At 37.8% G+C, this 20,615-nt stretch overlaps 1 protein-coding gene across 3 annotated transcripts in view; it reads right to left on the bottom strand.

Annotated features, from left to right (window-relative positions):
• Nucleotides 1-1,337: 1,337 nt before the first annotated feature.
• Nucleotides 1,338-20,615, bottom strand: part of RNF38 (ring finger protein 38) — a 127,514-nt gene continuing 108,236 nt past the window's right edge. For 2 of the 3 annotated variants that reach the window (XM_075078439.1, XM_075078440.1), the window contains 7 exons: nt 20,027-20,197; nt 18,116-18,277; nt 15,089-15,195; nt 13,437-13,521; nt 11,814-11,935; nt 10,808-10,907; nt 1,338-4,803 (listed from right to left, as the gene is read on the bottom strand). In XM_075078439.1, the coding sequence (XP_074934540.1) occupies nt 4,741-4,803; nt 10,808-10,907; nt 11,814-11,935; nt 13,437-13,521; nt 15,089-15,195; nt 18,116-18,277; nt 20,027-20,197 (810 nt within the window). In that variant the 3' untranslated portion in view covers nt 1,338-4,740. Of the gene's footprint in view, nt 4,804-10,807; nt 10,908-11,813; nt 11,936-13,436; nt 13,522-15,088; nt 15,196-15,292; nt 15,379-15,552; nt 15,729-18,115; nt 18,278-20,026; nt 20,198-20,615 lie in introns of all 3 variants that reach the window. The other variant, XR_012657921.1, reaches the window with a different exon arrangement.

Below are 20,615 nucleotides of genomic sequence, written 5' to 3'. Positions count from 1 at the left end.
CCCTGTGAAGAACATGAACTTTACCCCAGCCAAAACCACTACATGCCTGGAAGCTGCTTTGCAAAGTATTTGGGTGCCAGCAAATGCGGATTTGCAAGTCTCCAAGCTCACAGGTACCTATCTTTTCTAGTGGAGATGTTGCCTTGACAATGATTGATCTCTTCCAACTCCAACACACATGATTTCTCTCTGAAGTTGCAATAACCCTCTTTGCTGGCTTTGCAAATTGTTTTTTGAGAGTCTTAGCCAGTTCACAGATTTCATGTTACCAGGAATGGGAAGACATTCACATATTTGCTGATTCTCCTATTCAAGAACCATACTTCCATGGCACGGTATGTGCTAAGCATAAATCATACCCTACAGAGGAGATGCACAAAAAGGCATGGCTGGGTTAATTTGACTGGTTTAATTTTAGGTAGTCCTGTGAGGAGCAGGGAGTTGGACTCAATGATCTTTACAGGCCCCTTCCAACTTGAGATATTCTATGACCTCTACCATGAAGCCCTGCTGGTACAGGCTCTAAGCCAGTCACCAGTGCTTCTAAGTTCCCCTTTCATCACTGAAGCTGGGCAGCCCAGTACCTTAGTTTTGCAAGTACCACTGGCAGCACTGTCCATTTTCAACAGTGTAATTAATAATTAACATTTCCTGTATGAAAGAGAGCGAACTAGTTGTTATCCAGGATTATAAATCCAAAAGACATGTATATGAATATTTGAATAAGGGTTCTCAAAGCACCAATGGATCTTCAAATGTTTGAGTAGCAAGAACACCTGCTATTCATGAAGCTATTAAATACCCTATGTAAATGAAAACCTTTTCAATCATTACCTGCCAACTTGGTTTACATCATGTCATTAAAAACAAAACCAAACAACTTGTTTTTGGTGTTTGTTTCACCACCAGCTTCTTGTGATCCTGGTTAATCAAACTCCTTAAGATTCAGTTTCATCCTTAACTCAGGATGCATTTTTTACCACTGTTAGGGCGATGCAAAGTGTAACACAGCTTCAGCTGATACACAGTGAAAATACTATGTCTAAGGAGCACCTCCATCCCTGCAAATCTTCCTTAACTAAGTAACGTCTTTAGAAAGCTGATCTTTTAGCAAGGCTTCAAGTTCTATGAATTATAGTTATTTTACACTTTCAGAAATATGACACATTTCCTATAATTTTCTTATGATCTCTCAAAGTAGATTGAAAAAAGTCAATCCTGCACTACAACACAAGCATCTGTTGCCAATATCTAGAGTTGCATGATCATGCATAGAAATATGCAAAATAATAAAAGGAAACAATGCACCTCTTATTGAAAGAAAGAACAGGACAAAATTGTGTAAGTGTACATCATACATTTATTACTGAACAACTCTCTCAACTCCAAAATTGGGCACAGGGATTAAAAATAAAAATTCATTGCACTACCTAGTAAAGCATTACTAGTAACTCTCATAAAAAATGTACAAATTTTGTTAAAAATTTATCAAGCCTTCAAATGATTTGGTTACAGATATTTATAATACATTTAAAACTACGTGTTAAATGATACAATAGAGTATGATTCAAAGAAAACACTTCACAAAATATGATTCCAACAAAACCCATATGCTTTCATAATCATTAGCAAATCTGAAACACAAGTAGCAAAATGAGGTAACAATGTACCAAAGAAAAAAACCCACAGTTTTTACACAGGCCCAAAGATAACTCAGTCAATAATTTGTTTTCTACTATTAAACTTAAAGGGTTGGTAAATCTCATCCCAAGTATTACACAATGTGTTAACAGCTGTGAAATCACATTCAAGAGCCTGTACATAATGGCATACAGTAAAAGGCTTTAAGTTTTTTGTACAGAAAGCCACAAAGTGAGACATTGGAATTATCTGTAGGCCTTGATATCCACTAAAATGTCAAATTAAATTGACAGTTTATGCAAAACACACAGCAGTGCCAATATGATAAAGCAAATGTATGACAGTTTAGGGTTTTGGTTTTTTTTTTTTTTTGAGAAGAATGAGCCAGGTGATGGCAGAAAGGCAAGGAATATAAAAAAAGTCTTGCTGAATTCAGGTGCTGCCAGGCACCATGGCAGGCTGCAGAATTACACACAAATGTGCATAACACATGGCAGTTAACAGCTGAACATGAATCCCCCTCCCTTGACAGCCACAACAGAAAGGACTTGGTTGTAGCTTGTCTGAGCTGATTCAGAACACACGCATGTGTGCTGTTTACACACACTAACCACAGGAAGCAAGTCCACATACATCTGCAAGAGTCCCATGCAAACGGAAGAACCATTCCAGAAGAGACGAGCCAAAACAGTGCAACAAACAGCTTAGACCCTCCATCTCCTAGACCTCCCATTGCCTCACACAGTTTTACTGGGGAAAAAGGGACATTCTGGAATTGGAGAAATCTTGATGAGTAAAGACAGTCGACTACTTTCCCTTGGCTTCAGAAGAGTGCCTTGTTCATTTGCATATAGCTTAGAAAGTGTGGCCTCTTTCCATGCTTCAAACTGAATACTGAGCACAGTAGTGTTGGTTATGTTTAAATCTGTACAAACATAATTTTTTCTTCTGCAGCTATATAAAAGAGCCTAAGTTTTCTAAGACATATATGGCATATGCTTTCAAAATAACATTATTTTATTTGTTAAAAAAATAGGTGTTATTGTGAAAAGCCTATTCTTTAACTCCACTGGAAGAGAGGAGAAATTCCAATATTCTGATGTTGATGTAACAGCATTTTTATTTATTTAGTGATCTTAAGTATGGATAGGTATGGAAAGACTCACTCTTTTTGAGAGCTACCTGTGTAACTAAACAGAGGGAAGAGCATCTGAAATAGGGCAAAATTGTGCTTTTATTTTATCTGTACCAAGAGCTGTGACTGGTCTGTAGAATCTTCAAAGAGAGAAATCAGCATGGAGAACATCTAACACTGTTTGAAATTGTAACTGATACTGAAGCACAGCAGCATACAAAAGCATCAGAAATGATAAAAAGTAAACTTAAAGCTGAGACTGGCAGCAAGTTGCAGCAATATTGCTAATTGTGCCACTCGTGCTGCTGCAACCAAAGTAACGACACTGAATTTAGGAGCAGAATTTTGTTGCAAAAGTGCATCCTTTGAATAACTATGGTATACGTAGACCTAGATATTTTGCTAGAACATATCGAAGATGCTAACAGTCTGAATGTTATAAATGAAACTTTTTTTTTTTTTCAACAGCCCAAATAAAACATTATTCAGAGCACTTGAATACCGGGTTATCACCTCCGATTTCACAGCACTGTCCTGGAAGGCGTTCCAGTTTTCTCCGTAGTGGAGCACACTGGGAGCTTGATTGCAAAAAGCAAGGGAGTTCCTTCTTCATATTACAGTCATCGTGAAATAAGAAAGGGCAAGAAGCAGCATCAGGGCAACTGAATTCTGCAGTTGGTGATCAAAAACCACCTTCTCCTGTGATACAATTAAAGAAATCAAAAGTTCTACTTCTCTGAGAAAATGCTAAAAATTTTATTTTATTCATGAAGTTGCAGGAATAAAATTGTAGTATTTTACAAGTTATTTTAGTTGTATACAAACTCCCTTGTAAATGACAAAGAATGTATGTGATTAAAGCCAGTGTTTATCAGCTAAAAGATTATGTTCTTAAGCAAGTACAATGGTCAAAAGTGAAGAGATGTTGCACAAGACCCTCAGTGTCCTTCCTGCTTCCTTTCATGGAAGAAGCACGTAACTGGCAAACCCAGCTAGAAAAATTTAAAAGGAGAACAGAAAGCATTGACATTCATATTAGCAACTGAAAATGTTAATATTGCTAAATGATTTTTGCGATATTGCAACTTTACATTAATAAAATAACTTGTAAATCAGCCATTTAAAAACCGAGACTTTATAACATATGCTAAAAACCCCAAGGTTACTCATGTATGAACAATCAATGCACTCTTTAGTGGTACACATTTAAAGCCTCCAATGAAGGGGAAGCATAACAGCTGCTTAAATAGTAGGTAGAAAGGTCTTTATACCTGTTAGTACATTGGGGAGGAAATACTAAACATCTGTAATTGCTGCACCCATTGCATTCAGTGTGCAACTGCAAACACAAGGAAAGGAACCAGTGTACAGTACTAGTACTGTTTAAATAACACACAAGATTATACATTGCAGCATAATTATTACTACACACACACACGTTCTCAGTACATGCTGGTATATAGGTTCTCAAACACACATGCACACTCACTCACAAGCACACTTCACACACCCTCTCACAAGCAAACACATTCACACCATTCATTCCCACTCACAGTATCTGAAGGCTCTATATAAGGTAGATTGCTATATTGTTTGGAGCTACCACTTTTTTTTCCCCATCTTTTTCTTTTATATAAAAGCACATGCTAAAAGATCACATCCACAGTAATCTTGCAGCAACACTCGGAATGATCACACAAAAACCAGGGAATGTTAGTGCACACACAAAATTAAGCAAAAAAAAAAATCTTTGGAGTTCCATTCACACTGTTAGTATAACAATCCCATAACTGTGAAGACTAGTTATAAGCTTTGTAATTGATTAAGTCACACAGTGCAAAGTAAGGTCCATTGACCCTTTCGTGTAAAGGGTAGGCTGGAAGCCACATGGGTAAGTTCAATAAATAGTTCATATATACATGTGACCAGGAACACCCAAACCAGATTTGTGCTCTTAAGGTTGGTCATTCTGAATCACGATGCACTTCCGAAGCATCAGCTCTACAAATTGGGCAGGTACGATTTGCCTGTAAAATCAGAAACAAGAGAGGATTTGACAGGTGTTGACAAAGATCTTGACAAACACATCGTTAAGGTAATGTGCATATGACACTGAACATCTGTGACCATACTGAGTGCTGAAGGTAGCAACCTCGAATACTGAGAAGGAATTCAGGAGTACTCAAAACAAGAGAAGACAAAGTGCGCTTAAGCCTTTTTTTAGTTTGTTTTGTTATGTTAGAGTGGTGTGGTGAGTTTGCCAATTCAAAATTATGTTTTTAAAAAATTATGCCTTTTATCTTTAAAGATAAAGCAAAAACAAAACTAGGCTTTATCTAAGGGATGGTGGTTTTATTAATGCAGATTCATAGTTGTAGTATATTGCAATCAGAGGGATGCAACTAAGAAGCTGTACTGCGTGCTGCAGAGAAACCCAGCAAAACCAAATGAATGTCTTGGCTGCAAATAAATGTCATATATGAGGGTGTCATGTTGTCACAAGCTCTACTAGTCAGGGAACACATCTCTTCACACTCTATTCAATTATTCTCAGAGAAACCCATCCGATAGGCTTGATCAAAGCTGAAAGCAGATGAGGCAAAAAGGGAAGGGGTTTTAGTGAAGAGAAAGGCTGGGGCGGGGGAGAAGACAACCTGAAAAAAACAGGTATTCAAGCAACATGCACAAGCAGGTCTAAATTTAGCCCTTCAGTAAAGGACTCAGTGAAAATACGTCCTGTGACTCTTTTACTTTTATAGCTTCCTTAAAACCATAAGACAGATGAGAAGTAACATTCCTTAAACTACTGGGAAAACATTTCTGCCTTCTTATTCCCCTTCTCAAATAAAGACTAATTTCATTTTGGCAAATGATGAGAAAAAGCCCAAAACAAATATGTAAAATATGTGATTAAACATTTCCTTTGCAAAGGGCAGAGTGAAGACAACTCTTCCCTGCCCCAAATTATCTATTTCATAGTTACTAAAACTGCCAGCAACCAGTGTCAACCCCAAGTTTTTCTAAGGTATCCAAATTTTTCAATGAAAATATCGGTGAGAGCATCAAGAAATGTCACTCTGCAGGCCAGAGTTCAGAAATCATTGCCGCAAATTTAAAATCCAAACAATGAATGCCAATGAATTATTTTGTAATGCAAGTTAAAATAAGGGTATATTTTTTTCTGTCAATTACTACTGTTATTACTGTTTTATAATTTATATCGTAGGCTTATAGTTTTTGTAAAGCATGGTTTGGAGAGTGAATTCAGAATTAATTTATTGCTCTTTCACTAGCAGTTTTGAAATTACTTGAGGACAATGCCATCACTTGGTCACTAATTTGTCCTTCCATTATTGTAGACATAATTCAGCTAACATAATTTTTAAAATAAAAAGACATGCTCTTCAAAATTCAGTGGACTAATGAATCAAGAGATATTTGCTTAGATAATAATTATCTACAACTTGTAGCACGAAACAGAACATTCAGTGGGAGTAACTTCCTGACAGAAATTGCCAAAATAAATCCACTGTGCCAGGATAAAATGAATATTCATGGACACTGCAGAACTACTTAAATAACTTTTCAAGATCCTATATGAACATCTGTTTTACATTTAGTTGCATTCATGTGCCTTTTCTGAAATTCATTCCACCTTCCTGGCATTTAACATGACTCTGATGATAAAAGAGGAGTAAGGTGGACATAATATTGTAATATTGACCTTCTAACTGGCCACTCTTTTAGGCAAACTTACTTTTCATACTGTAAGAAGAGAGCGCTGCACAATGAACTAACCGATTTATATTTTTATATTTTATAGAAATTTATAGCTGAAGTAAACTGCATTTAGAAAGACAGAACAGAATAGAATGATTAATGTTGGAAAAGACCTCCAAGATCTTCAAGTCCAAATGTCAACCCAACACTACCATTCCTCCTAAACCGTGTCCAGATGTGCCACATCCACACATTTTTTTAACATCTCCAGGGATGGTGACTCCACCACCTCTCGAGGCAGGCTGTTCCAATGCCTGACCACTCTTTCAGTAAAGAAATTTTTCCTAATATCCAACCTAAACCTCCCCTGGCACAGCTTGAGGCCTTTTCCTCTTGTCCTATCACAAGTTACTTGGGAGAAGAGACCAACAGGCACCTCACTACAGCCTCCTCTCAGGTAGTAGCTAGAGAGCAATAAGGTCTCCCCTCAGGCTCCTCCAGACTAAACAACCCCACTTCACTCAGCTGCTCCTCATAAGACTTGTGCTCCAGACCCTTCACCAGCTTCGTTGCCCTTCTTTGGATCTGCCTCAGGACCTCAATGTCTCTCACGTAGGGAGGGGCCCAAAACGGCACACAGTACTCAAGGTGCAACCTCACCAGTGCCGAGTACAGGGGCACGATCACTCCCCTACTCCTGCTGGCCACACTATTCCTGATACAAGCCAGGATGCTGTTGGCCTTCTTGGCCACCAGGGCACGCTGCTGGCTCAGGTTCAGGCGGCTGTCAGCCAACACCCCCAGGTCCTTTTTGGCCAGGCAGCTCTCCAGCCACTCCTCCCCCAGCCTGTAGTGTTGCATGGGGTTGTTGTGATGAATCTGTAATGTAATGAACTGTGATGAATCTGATGATATGATGCATCTGTAGGGCTCCTAGATCTTCTGAAAAAGCACTGCACTACTTTGGTGGTAGTCCAATAGAACCAAGTTAAACTACAGTTATGGCTTGTCTTTTCTCATCTATAATATAGCATTTTCTACCAGAACATTAAATATAAAGGAAAGCTTTCCTTGTTACCTTATTTTAAATCCTCATAGTGAAGACAGGTAATGTTTTCAAGCTGTCCTTTGGAATGATGACTAACTCTTACTTTTCAAAAAAACAGATTTCTCATGTATTCATATTTGACTAAAGGATTTAGGATATTAAGAAATAACCAAATACTGTGAAATACGGGAGACAACAATACTATGAAAAGCAAAACGATAACCTCCCTCTTATTAATTGTTTCCTCCACTGTAATACAAGTTCTTTCACAAGTCTTTTACCTTGCTTATTCAGGGACGTATAATTTAAAGTGGGCAACCTAAGGCAGTGTAAAAGAGTATTTCCTCTCATTTGCTCACACTACCTAAAAAGGTGGTACTGTACATAGCATTATGCTACAGGGCAGTTCAAACCTATAATGCATAGATAGACAAGCCACAAAACTTTCTTAGATACCTTTTTTTTGCTCCATCACCAACAGACAGTGGAATAAGCATTTTAAAAAAAATAATCAGATTGGATCACTAACCTGTTATTTAAATCTCAGTAATGAACATGTTGATACTAAAAAAGAATCAACTTGACTCCACAGTTCTAAAACTACTTCTAGAAATATTCCTAGATAGCAAATAATTTCTTCAAGGAGACATGATTAAATCAGTAAAACACAGGGACAAACTGGTAACTTTTTTTCTTTTTTACCTTGTGCAAAAAAGTTAAAATTACTGAAAGGTACAATTTTTACCTTCTCTTGCAGAATTTATCAACATAATGTTGGCTAGATGATGTGAATTAAGTGGATGTGAACATGATTATACTATAAACATATAAAACAAGTTGTCACATACTAAAAAGGAATGGACAGAAGGAAAACTATAGCCCAAAATATCTTCCCGTTATCCCCACTTACATATGTTTGCTGCTTAACTGTAACCAAGTTTAGACAGAGACTAAAATAGGCTTCTGTTACAGGTAATTTGTATTTTTGCAAAGCAAAATAATCTTTATTTCCATACTCCATACCAGTGTAACTAAACCCATATGATATCAATATATTGCCTTAGCAATCCTACACTATGATGCTTTAACCTTGCCTAGCTTACTTTGTACCCAGCTCTAGAATACACGATGATATCATACAGGCAGTTTTAGTGAGTATAACTGCACTCCCTTTAGGTTTAGATTGCATCTCTTTCACCTCATTCCCCCACATAGCTGACATTCTTATGCTTATCGAGTCTTTGTATGATAAGACAACCTTTAGAAGATACCACACTTGAAGACCTATTAGAAAACACAATTTCTAAGCTAAGACAGGAACATCAGAAAAAAGCTGTTTCACCACTACCACAGTACATCTATGATTATGAAAATAAAGATTAAACTAAATCTGCTTTTTTCACTTCGCTGTTTTGAATTAAATTGTCAGTTCATTACGAGTTGAAAGTAATAAATCTCACTGTAGAACTGCCCACACTGAGTCCCAAAAAAGCTTAATTCAACATAGTTGTCTGACTCTTAAGACCAATGTCCGGTAAGAAAGAGTATACAAACAGGACAAGCATGCATGATATTCCCCTGACACATTCTTCTAACTTCCAGCAATCTGCAGATCAGGGGCTCCATGAATCATAGGTATATTTTTTTGCACTAATAGCCTGGAAAGAGCCATCTTTTTTAATATCTATATAATCAATTTAACCTATATAGACCTATAGCATCCACTACCTCACAGGCTGTGTGAAATTACCTTAATTCTTTTTTCATAAAATGGAGTGAATACCATCCCTGGATACTTTGTCCACACTCCAAATGACTTAAAGTTTCATGCTGTGAAAAGACTTTACAAATCTAGTGTAAATGCTCTGTGAGAGGAGTAGGGAGACACCAGAGAATACCACTTTACTAGATATAATCTACTTTTGATTTGCAGTTACTGGATAAAACAGCATACATCTAGCATAGATATATTGATATTATTATGTGTGTGTGTAGCTTTTTAATCTGACAATAAAACAACTAGGCGTTTACATTCCTCTTGCTGACTCTCAAGTATACATATGGATTAAGATACTGAAGGACACCAATTCTACTAAAAGTTATGAGCATTGTTGCGGAAATATTTACACTGGCCTTAGATTTTGTAGAAGCCTTAGACTGCTGTGGGTGCTGTAGCCCAAGAGCAATTTCATATCCCAGTTTTAAAAATCCTTCTCATTATTCTTGATATCTTGTTAGCCAAAAGAATGCTGTCAATATTGACTTGATCTTTTCATTCTCTGCACGGAATATTTTAGTGTATGCCTAAGATATGCATTTTCTTGCTTTTATGAACCAGTAAAGGCAAGGGGTTTTAATTTCTTTTTCCAAAACAACAGACAGCATCCATAATTCTCTAGGGACTGTATCCTGTATTAACATAGGATCACCGCAGTTTCAAATGTTCTACACAACAGACTACACACAGATTAAACTAACTCTGAATAGAATAAAACACTAAAAAAAGGTGAGGCTGGGTGGGGATCAATACCTTGGTGGCAGTAGATCTGGCTATTGCAGCTGCAGAGATGTCTGTGTGTATGATCATCTATTTATTTGTATTCCCTGTTCTTCACATGTTCTGTACTGCTGCTGTTTTCTCTGTACTCTTACTGGGCTGCCCTGATTCTACATCCTTTCTTTTCTGCTCAAATTCTCTTGGAAGGATATATAATAATTTTGTAAAACCATAATTTCTGTCTGTATATATATTACATTTCTATATGTATTTATATATGCATACACACATTATGTACACACATAATAGATCTTATTTGCCACAGAACCTGATGTTAATAGTAAAGTCAGGAAGGAACATTCTTGCTATGCATGTTTGTAGAACAGCTAAAGCCACCATCATCACAGAAACTCTAATTCATACTTCCTATATTATTATGTTACTTTTTGTTTTCAAGTCTTGTTTAATTTCACAGAATACTTGAATTCATTGTTTTGTGCAAATGGAAAACACAGTAAGATCTGTCAATGAAAAAATTATCTTCATATTCATTTTTCCTTGTTCCAAATGTTAAATAAAGAACATTCCTTCATCATTTGTTAGAAGAATAGCATAAATAGGCAGTGCTTCCACTGTGTTGGCATTTCTAGCTTAAGTATTAGAAATGTGAAAAAAGATGAAGTAGAACAGCAAAATACCTCCCCTACCCCCAAACTACATAATGAATTCCCTATAAGGTAAGATTTTTTTATTTTTATTTTTTTACCTTCAGCCATTTATCGACACACTTGGCATGGAACTCATGGTTACAGGGTAAGACTCTAAGTAGCTGCCTTGACTCAAAATCACACATGCACACCACACACCTAAAAAAGACAACAAAGTTCAAATGTTTCTGCTATGTAAGAACAACAAATACCTATTCCATACAAAACTTTACAGGTATGACTGCAGCATGGTAGCTCTTTTACCCCTTGAGTAGCTACAGTTATCTATATCTGTGACTGAAGATGTGTAGTGTGACACCGTAAACTGAGAATTGCTGTTGTGGTTTTTTTTTTTCCCCTTTTCTTCTGTGCTTTCAAATCACAAAGCAAGTGCTGCTGCTCACAGGAGTTCACAGACCCAATCAACAGAACAGATGTTTAATCAAAATTCAAAAGGGCAGAGATAATGATCTATAAAGTTTACTTCCTACTGGTACTAGGAAGTCACACTGAGGAACACTGAAGCTGGAGTATCAGAGAAAAACCCTTACACCAAGGTTCAAACATTAGACAGCATTTGGTACTAATTCCCTTTAACTACCTTCTTATCTACACTGCCCTTTCCACTTGGTTGTGCAGATCTTTCAAACGCAGTAAGTTAATGGGTTTAAAATAAGAAGATGCACTCTTAAACCACTGACCAAGCTCTACCAAGAGCACTTGACACTTCAACACTTGAAGCTACTTTAACACAGGCTAAATTCCAAGTTGACAATGTCACTTTAATGGCTGTATGCTGAACAAAACCTAGAACACCCTTCTTTAGTTTTTTAAATGCTGAGGAACTAAATTGAAACATAGCTAAATGATGTGGGATTAAATAGGGGTTTTAAAGTAAGGATAAGTAGTATTTGATCTAGAAAGCAATCCAAGAAAAAACAAAAAAATTCAACTGTTTACTGACATGACTGCTTTTAAAGCCCTTCTGGTCTAGCTCAGGCTTGAAATTAAATGAAAATATAGTCACCGAAATTATGGACCTTTGAAAGAGACCAATATACTTACAATGTCTGTTCTGACTGGTGGTTGTTTGGATTGAACCTGTAGGATGGGAGCTGTTCAATGTCTGCCTTTGTCAATCCTCGTGGTTTGGCCTCTCCCAGACGTTCTGCCAAATTCAGCAGTGCCTGCAGAACATTGAAACCAGACATTTAAAAATTCAGTGCTCAAATGGGCTCTGGTTCCACTAAAGGTGGGGCTGCCAGTACACCTCACTACCCCACCTGGCAGCACAGAACACCCTTCTGTTAAGAAATATTTAGAACCTTAGTTCTCCCCTACAACACAAGCCCCCATGAGAATTCTTTCAGAATTCCATGATCTTTCTAATTATGTAAGACATTCTTCTTGGGATTTCAGAACCTCCAGGACCCAACTTCCAATTAGTCCTGTGGCTGCATGCACAACTTGGTAAGTATTTTGCTTCTGAAGGATCCCCCCACTCCACTGTGAAATTAATAGTGCTAATACATCATCAACAAATTTGTTTCCTAAGAATATGCAGGTTTGGTCTTGTGAGAGAAACCAAGAATTTAATGAGACAGGTTCTGATTCCTGCTCCACATCTTGGGCTAGCTGAATTGAGAACACAGATTTTATCCTGAATCTGGAGAACAAATACATACCATCAAACCTTAAACACTTTTTTTGCTACATTTTATGTTCACTTTCTGTAAGCCAAGCATTGCAATTAAAAGCCTCTCATAAATAATTTGCATTCTGTTATGTATGTAACTTGGACTCCTTCATAAGGGACCTAGGAAAAATATCACTATAAACGTGATGGAGAAGCAAGGCATAGAAAAGTTAAAAGACTTGGTGAAAGCAACAAACTGTACTGATCACAAAGAAATTTCTAATACTGTCAAACCTAGGGCCCAAATTCTCAGAAATAAGGTGATGCTTATTCTGAACTAGCACAGAAGTTGTTACAGAAGTTGTAATTGTTAAACTGAAAACATTCAGCTACACAGAGCTCTTAAGGGGAGCCCATGTGAAAAGATGCAAAAGTAAGGGTTGATGATGGCTCTATGAAGAGAAGTTGAATGGAATCCAGTGGTCTCAGAACCAGCAAAGACACAATAGCTGGGACTGCTCTGTAATTATCTAAGATATTAAAGAGGGTTCTACATTTATAGATGTGAACTATTGTACCCTCCTGAGGACCAAGAAGAAAAGGCAGCATGACAGCTTTATAAATGTTACATTTAGGTTGATTAATCCTATGACATTAACACTATTCTGTATTAACGCTATTCTGCAAAGTTACACACATAAAACCAGTAACTTATCCTGTACTTTTGAAAGTGCTTCACTTGTTTGATATTTAAAATGCATTAAAATTCAAAAGGAGAAAAGTAGCATGGAGAACATAAAATCTGAACAATTTAATGATTACTAGCCTGGAAGGGTAGATTCTGGGAAAGAGCAACAGACAAAAAATAAAGTGAAGCACTCCTAATATTCAGTATTACAAAAACATCTGAAAAGATGGTTTCTGGATTCTGTCTTCACAGTCATTGCATTTATTTTAAAGAAAAAAGCAGAATTAAAAGCAAAATATGAAATTTTATATATTGCTTGTGCTAACATCTCTTCTTTAAAGGTAGTTGTAGTTTGCACACCAACCTCATAGTTTTCTACCTCTCCATCTTCCACATCCAACTCAAAGCTGAAAGCTGGTCCAACTGTAGGTGGCACTGGGAGCATTGATCTACCATGAGAGCAAACAATGATAAAGTTCAGCATCTTGCTGAAGGAAGGCACAGAAACATCTGGCAGAGGTGCATTTACCTTATTGATCCCCCTCAAATCAACAGGTTCTCAGAACAGCTAAAAATGTTAAGTTTGAGTCAAGAATAGGCATTTGGAATGAAAGAGCCAAATGAAAAAGCTAATTCTGCCACTTTTTGATACTGAGAGTGCTGCCTTTTTAATTGCATGCGTGTCTCAACCAATACTTCCAATGAGGCTCAGCATTATTTCAAAAAACTAATCTCTCGATCATCACAGATTATGGAGAGCTAAAACTCACGGTGAGTTGACATTCTGGTTTTAAATATGTTTTATTTCTTTAAGTGGATAAAATATCAACAAAGATAAGGAATCCTAAGCTTACTTAGCTCTTCAATACAAAAGCCTTGAAACTTTTGTAGCTCTAAAACACACAACGAAGATAAATAGGATATGGTACTGGACCAACTTCCATACTAAAGGCAAGCACAAACTCACTTTTCTCACATACTGTGATGTCAGTCAAAGCAGATTCTCTTCAGATAGAGAGGCAAGAGAGATATGTTTTTCTGCTTTTGTATTTAACAAGCGTTTTTATCCCCCAAAATAGTCCTATGGGTCAAAATTTAATGCTCAGACACAGAAATCACAAATTTACAGTACTAAAATATACTAAAATCCCACTGAAGTCATCAGGAATTACTGTGCCACAGTATCCTCTACGGACAGGCAAGAAGCTATGACATCACTCTCAGGCTGTAAGATACAAACTTTAACTTCACTGGTGCCATTTTCTTGCCACATCTGAAACTGCACAGGGAGAAACTACAGATCTGGTGCCAATGTTTCATTATTTCCTTGTTAATGTTACCTTTGCCACCAGAAAATAATCTTTGTTTTCCAAACATTTCATATTTATTTCCAAAACAGAACACAGACTAGTAATAAACCTCATGTCATGTACCCAAACTCCCTCACAGAGGGTCTGTCATAGCACACTACAGATAATTCCTAAATGTTAATTGTCCCACATGCTTTCCAGGAACAGCTAATCAGAGGCAGAACGGAAGTTCCACAGTTCTAACAGATTAGCAGTTCAGCCAATGAAGAGTAACACTTCACAGAAAGCTCACACCCTTGTGTTTCATAATTAAGAACCAAACCAAACAAATTTATTCCATAAGTGAAGACTCCTAGGACTTTATCCTACAGTGTAACCATGCCTCTGTAAGAGTATCCAAGAATCAAGTCTCAGACTCTCAAGATTTTACAAAGACCTCAGAAAGAAGAGGCTACTGTGCCTCAAAAAGCCTAGAAAACTACACCAGACAAAATCATTCACTTGTATTTTTAAGTTGCTCAAGGGTGTATGTTACTCAAAATAGGAAGAAAAATTTACACAGAAATGCAAGTCCTCCTCCTCTCTGGGACAGCTGAACTATGCCTGTTGTCTGGTAGAGTCCAACAACAAAAAGTCGTGAGACTCTTGTTGAAAGTCTTGTGACTTCTTAATAGCCTACATGGAAGCAAATATACTTTCAACTTACAGCACATAAGGTAATAGGCTGGGATGGTAAGGGTGTGGTGGTATTGGCTGCTGTGATCGGTATCTGCTGCGCCCTGTGAGTCTTCGAGGCATAAAAGGTGGGTAAGGCTGCAAGAAAGAAGAAAATAAGCTTCAAATGGAACTTGTGGAACTGGAACTTGTGTCCAGTTCTGGGGTCCCCAGTACAAGAGAGACATGGACATACTGGAGAGAGTCCAACGAAGGGCCACTAAGATGGGACTGGAGCATCTCACATATGAGGAAAGGCTGAGAGAGCTGGGACTGTTCAGCCTGGAGAAGAGAAGGCTCAGGGGCATTTATCAATGTATATAAATACCTGAAGGGAGGGTGCAAAGAAGACGGAGCCAGGCTCTTTTCAGTGGTGCCCAGTGACAACACCAGAGGCAGTGGGCACAAACTGAAACACAGGAGGCTCCGTCTGAACATCAGGAAACACTTCTTTACCGTGAGGGTGACTGAGCACTGGCACAGGTTGCCCAGAGAGGTTGTGGAGTCTCCATCCTTGGAGATATTCAAAAGCTGACTGGACATGGTCCTGGGCAACAGGCTTTAGGTGGACCTGCTTGAGCAGGGGGTTTGGACCAGATGACCTCCCTTCCAACCTCATCCAGTCTGTGAGTCTGTGATTCAACATTTTGTTTTCTTAATCATGAAATAAAATGAAATCTGAATACTGAAATCCACTTTCAATAAAGCATTGTTAAAAAAATCCAGCCTCTGCTCAAATCTGAAAGAACTTGAGCCTCAATTTGAAACGATTATCATCAATAATACACAATCATACCATTCTATGCGAAGAAGTAGTAACACAACAGAAATCATTGCACGCTCTTGTGTGCTTAGTCTGGTTTGGGAAACAGGACTTGAACTACCGACTCTCTTGTAAATATGAAAGTCCAGGCTTTAGGCCTGGTGCTATTATGCAGGCTTGTGCACAAGCGGTTGAGTAAAGAAGCCTTTAAAAATCTTTTTAAAAAAGATTTTAAAACCCCCTGTTTTTTCAAAAAAACTTCTAAGTAGTGGTATATATTTACATTCATGTTAAAGAAGGGTTAAAGCCATTCAAATGTACGTGTAGAGTTTGATCAGTACAGTTTCTGCAGCTGGACAATGCCTGAAGAAACAGTCAAGCCTGAAGCTTCAATGTATTCTTTCCATGGATAAAACAGGGCTTTATTGTCATACTTCTTTTTCATTTGCATGGTAAGTTCTTTACTTGTATATTTAAGTTTTCATTATAATTGTTCAAAATTCCTTGCATTACCTACTAAAATGGGGACATGCATGGTAAAAAATTTCCACTTTGCAAACTAAATGCAAACTAGATTTTTCAGAAATATTCAAAGCACTAACAATTTTTAGTACTTTTTAAGACTAAAATTCATGTACCACTAATGAATTCATATTTGAAGGCCTTGAGACTTTTTTTTTAAAACAAAGAACACTCGAAGTCTTCACTAACATGTTTTTCTTCATCCATAATAGAAATTTAAGAAAACACAAAAGCCCAACACCACCAATGACTAACCTAAAACCCACTAACATTACAATGGAAACATTAATAGGTAGCCATGGTCATACATAAAATTTACATATGAATATAAACACAATGCAAAAGAGCCAGGGTCTTTTTCTTGAAAGTAAGATGTCAAACTAGACACAGCAAAAATCAGTTTCACTGCTTTGTGAATTCTGCAGTCTAAGAACAAATCAGGAACTGTTGTGTTCACTGAATGAAAGAGAATCAGAAATGTAATCATTCCATCATAATTTTAACGTAAGTAAAATTTTATAGATTTAGTATTGCTTTATAGAAGATCATATGATTACTTGTAATACACCTCTGTTCTACTCCTCAGCGAAATACAACCCAGAACTGAAGCATCAGGGAGGCCAAGTGCTATATAATATGCAAAACCACGGTATTATTTTCATTATCTACTTTGAAGACTGAACTTGGAAATCAAGAAAGCCTCACTCCAACTAAAATGTCTGAGATTAGACTGTAATTCATCTAACAAGTATATTTAGTACAACCCAAGCAGTTTATGGAAGTTTTTAAGTGTCTTTGTCTCCAGAGTGACACACAGTGACTGAAAACCTCACTGAAAATCTGCACACCTTTAGTTTAACAATGAGCTGAGTATTTTTTTTAAAGAGCGGAGGCTTATTTGAATCTTTATAAAAACTGCAGCAAGCATTTAACTAGGTTGTGTGGCTTCAAGGAGACTAATTAAAAATAAGTTATCTGTATATTCTGTAGTCACAGGGCATAAAATTTCATTTTCATTTAAAATTTTAAATAATAGTATGACTCAAACTTTCTGGTAAGCCGATGCACAGGTCAAACATTAAAAAAGATTCAGAGCCTATACCTGATTTCTAGTTATTTCTTCAATCATTACACAGGCAGGAGAGTTGTTTTTTTAAAAAAAAACAAAAAACAAAACACACAAAAGAATGACAACAACAACAAAACCATCTCAGAACTAATATCATTGCAGATTGAAGTGCACCACAAAGATCCTAAAGGTAGCACCAATACGGGACACACCACAGAGCACAAAATTCAGCACAGACTATCCTGCACCATGTTTAATTGGTTTTGTGCTGCTGCAGTTGAACTGCATGTAGATCCCCAGAAAGCTGGCTTAAAGCAAGCTTGGCTGTCTTTATAACATGGCGCAGTCTAAATTACGGAAGCACTCTATATAGCTGCTTGCCTGCAAATTGCAAACACTGGAGGACAACTGTTTTTAAAGCGTTCCAGCTTTCCTGACTTGTGGAAACTCAGCTATGCTGAGTTTCAGTGAAGAACTAGCTAAAAGTGACAGCAGCTTTTCTGAACTGTACTAAGTTTCTGCAGAAGTCCTGGCCTGTATGGCAACATGGAACGTTTCTGAAGTAACTGCTATGACACTTCGCAGATAACATTATCAGTAATCATCTAAATGTATTATAGAGTAACGACCATGAATGAGAATGTAGCACAAAAACCAATACTTACTACACCAAATGACACCTCCTGGTGTAAAGGATCATGGGTTAAGAACTGTAGAGGAGCTGAGGGAGGCAATGTTGGTGGATGGGCTGAGGGAGGGTATGTAAAACCTCCTACAGGAAGATGTTCTCCAAGCAGTTCTACTTCATTTTCTATCCTTTGAAGTGGCTAAAAAAAACCCAAAAGACATAGGCTTTGTTGCAATAATAGAGATGCAATTTTCCCCCAGTAAAGAACTTCAATCCCAGCTGTATATTCTGAGCTGCTGTGGTCACTTTTATAGCATAAAAAAAATTACAGCTATAATTGTACTCAGTTTCACACAAGTAACTCTGTGAACAATTCCTGTGTCATTACTCTACCGAAAAGCAAAGACAACACTACACATTTGATATAAATTCACCTTTTCCAGCTAGCCATGCTTATAGACCAGGAATTTATGCGATCTAGCAAATATAGGAGTGGCTGTAATTTCGTGTGTCTTGCATTTTTCAGGATAAATATTTGCTCTCCTTCTTGCCAGGCTGCTCTCACTGTACAACTATGCGAGAGAAAAAAATAAACAACCATAGACGAGAACTGAAATTGTGCTAGAAAATCTGAAAAGTGGAGAGGAAACATGGCAACTCCAGTGGATTAAACTGCTAATGATATTTAGTAATCAAGCAGATGCTTCCCTAGGAGGGTCATGCAAGCAGTCCTGCTAAGAACACACAGTCCAGAGGGTTCAGATGCATGAGTTTCTAGTTCAGTACTGTAATCTAGTCAACTGTACTACATCAGTCAGGCCCAAAAGCACTCAAGAAATCATGAGGAATTATCATTGTTTCATTAATACCTTCCTGGTCCTGGCACTGAATTTCACCATTTCAAGAAATTCAGCTAAGAAAGCCACCTTCTGGAACCAAAGGAATATTCTGTTTCCTTGTTATGCAGAGCAAACTTTAAACACAAGGTATTCTTAAACCACTACGATACAGGCTTTTTGCCTGACCTGAAAGCTGACAGGCAAGCCTAGTCAATAACCTCAACAAGCAACCGAAGCTAAAACCCAAGATTTTCTAAAGGGAAGTCTTATAAAAATTACCACTGAAAACCATATTTTCCCAGCTGTTCTCCCATCAACGTAACAAAGCGATTACAACCCTATCCATACCTAAGACATGGCATGGAGAAGTCTTAGCAGTGTTTGTCAGTAACAATTAAGCTGTTTTGTATTTCTGTGTAGTAGCAAGTCCTAGTTAGAGGGGCAAACAAGGTAAGAGCTGTAGGCCAGAACTGAAAATCTAATTTCCCCCAAATTCAAAACAGGGTCACATTTTACCATGTTTGGATAATCCCTTATCACTAAGCCAAGTCTGCTTTAGCAGAAGGCATCAGTAACTTTCATAAGTGGGAGGGTGGGGGCGAAAAAGGAGAAGGGAGACTGTAGGCTCCAGAATATATCTGATGACCTAAGGTCAATATTTTGTAGGAAAAGCACTGGTCATTTAAAAATCAACGGAAAAGTAATACAAAAGCAGCATGTAATGAAAGTAAGATTCTGTGCTTTCTTTTCTCTCTGCTAAGCTTTTCTCTAAGACCACTACTGCAGTACACAACCTCCTCTGGATTCTCTTCTACTTCCTGGGAAAGAAATACTTGAAGGAATAGTTGGTGAAGCAAATATACATCTTTTTGACAGAAGTAAAGGCCTATGAAGAAACAGCACAGTCAACTGCTGGTGAAATCTGAAGAGAAACATGGTGAACTTTAAAATTGTTCATCACATTAAGTGGTTACAGGCTTGCTAAGGAAGCGTAAGTACAAAAGCCTATTACTTGAAACGAAGTCTTTGTTTCCTCAATCAGGTATCAGCAGTATCCACCCATTCAGCCCCACCAGTTCTGTGGAGAGTGGGTAAGAAGCATTACTTACCGACCGTGACTGCTGTGCTTGGAAAGGAACGAATTGTCCTGGAGGAGGCAAGTGAGGAGGGTGGTGTGGAGAGAGATGAGGAGGATGCAAAAGGAATGGGTCACTAGAAATGAGGGGTGGAAATGCTGCATATGGTACAGGTAGGTGCTGGACTGAGCACGCCTGAAGCATCTGAAATAAAATGAAAACAACATATTTTTGTCTCTAGCATAAACAGTCCCTATAGAACACTCTATATATTTATTATCATACATTCCTAGAATGGTTTGGGTTGGAAGAGACCTTTAGAGGTCATCTACTCCAACCCCCCTGCAGTGAGCAGGGACATCTTCAGCTAGATCACGTTGCTCAGAGCCCCGTGCAACCTGACCTTGAATGTTTTCAGGTATGGGGTACCTACCACCTCTCTGGGCAACCTGTGCCAGGGTTTCACCACTCTCATAGCAAAAATCTTTTCCTTATATCAAGTCTAAATGTACCCTCCTTTAGTTTAAAACCATTACCCCTTGTCCTGTCACAACAGGCCTTGCTAAAGAGAGTACCCCCATCTTTCCTATAGTCCCCCTTTAAATACTGGAAGGCCGCAATA

This window comes from Phalacrocorax aristotelis, chromosome Z (genome assembly GCF_949628215.1).
Source record: "Phalacrocorax aristotelis chromosome Z, bGulAri2.1, whole genome shotgun sequence".
NCBI classification, from domain to species: Eukaryota; Metazoa; Chordata; class Aves; order Suliformes; family Phalacrocoracidae; genus Phalacrocorax; species Phalacrocorax aristotelis.
The sequence above is the reverse complement of the archived record's forward strand: the minus strand, read 5'-3'. Positions and strand labels throughout refer to the sequence as shown.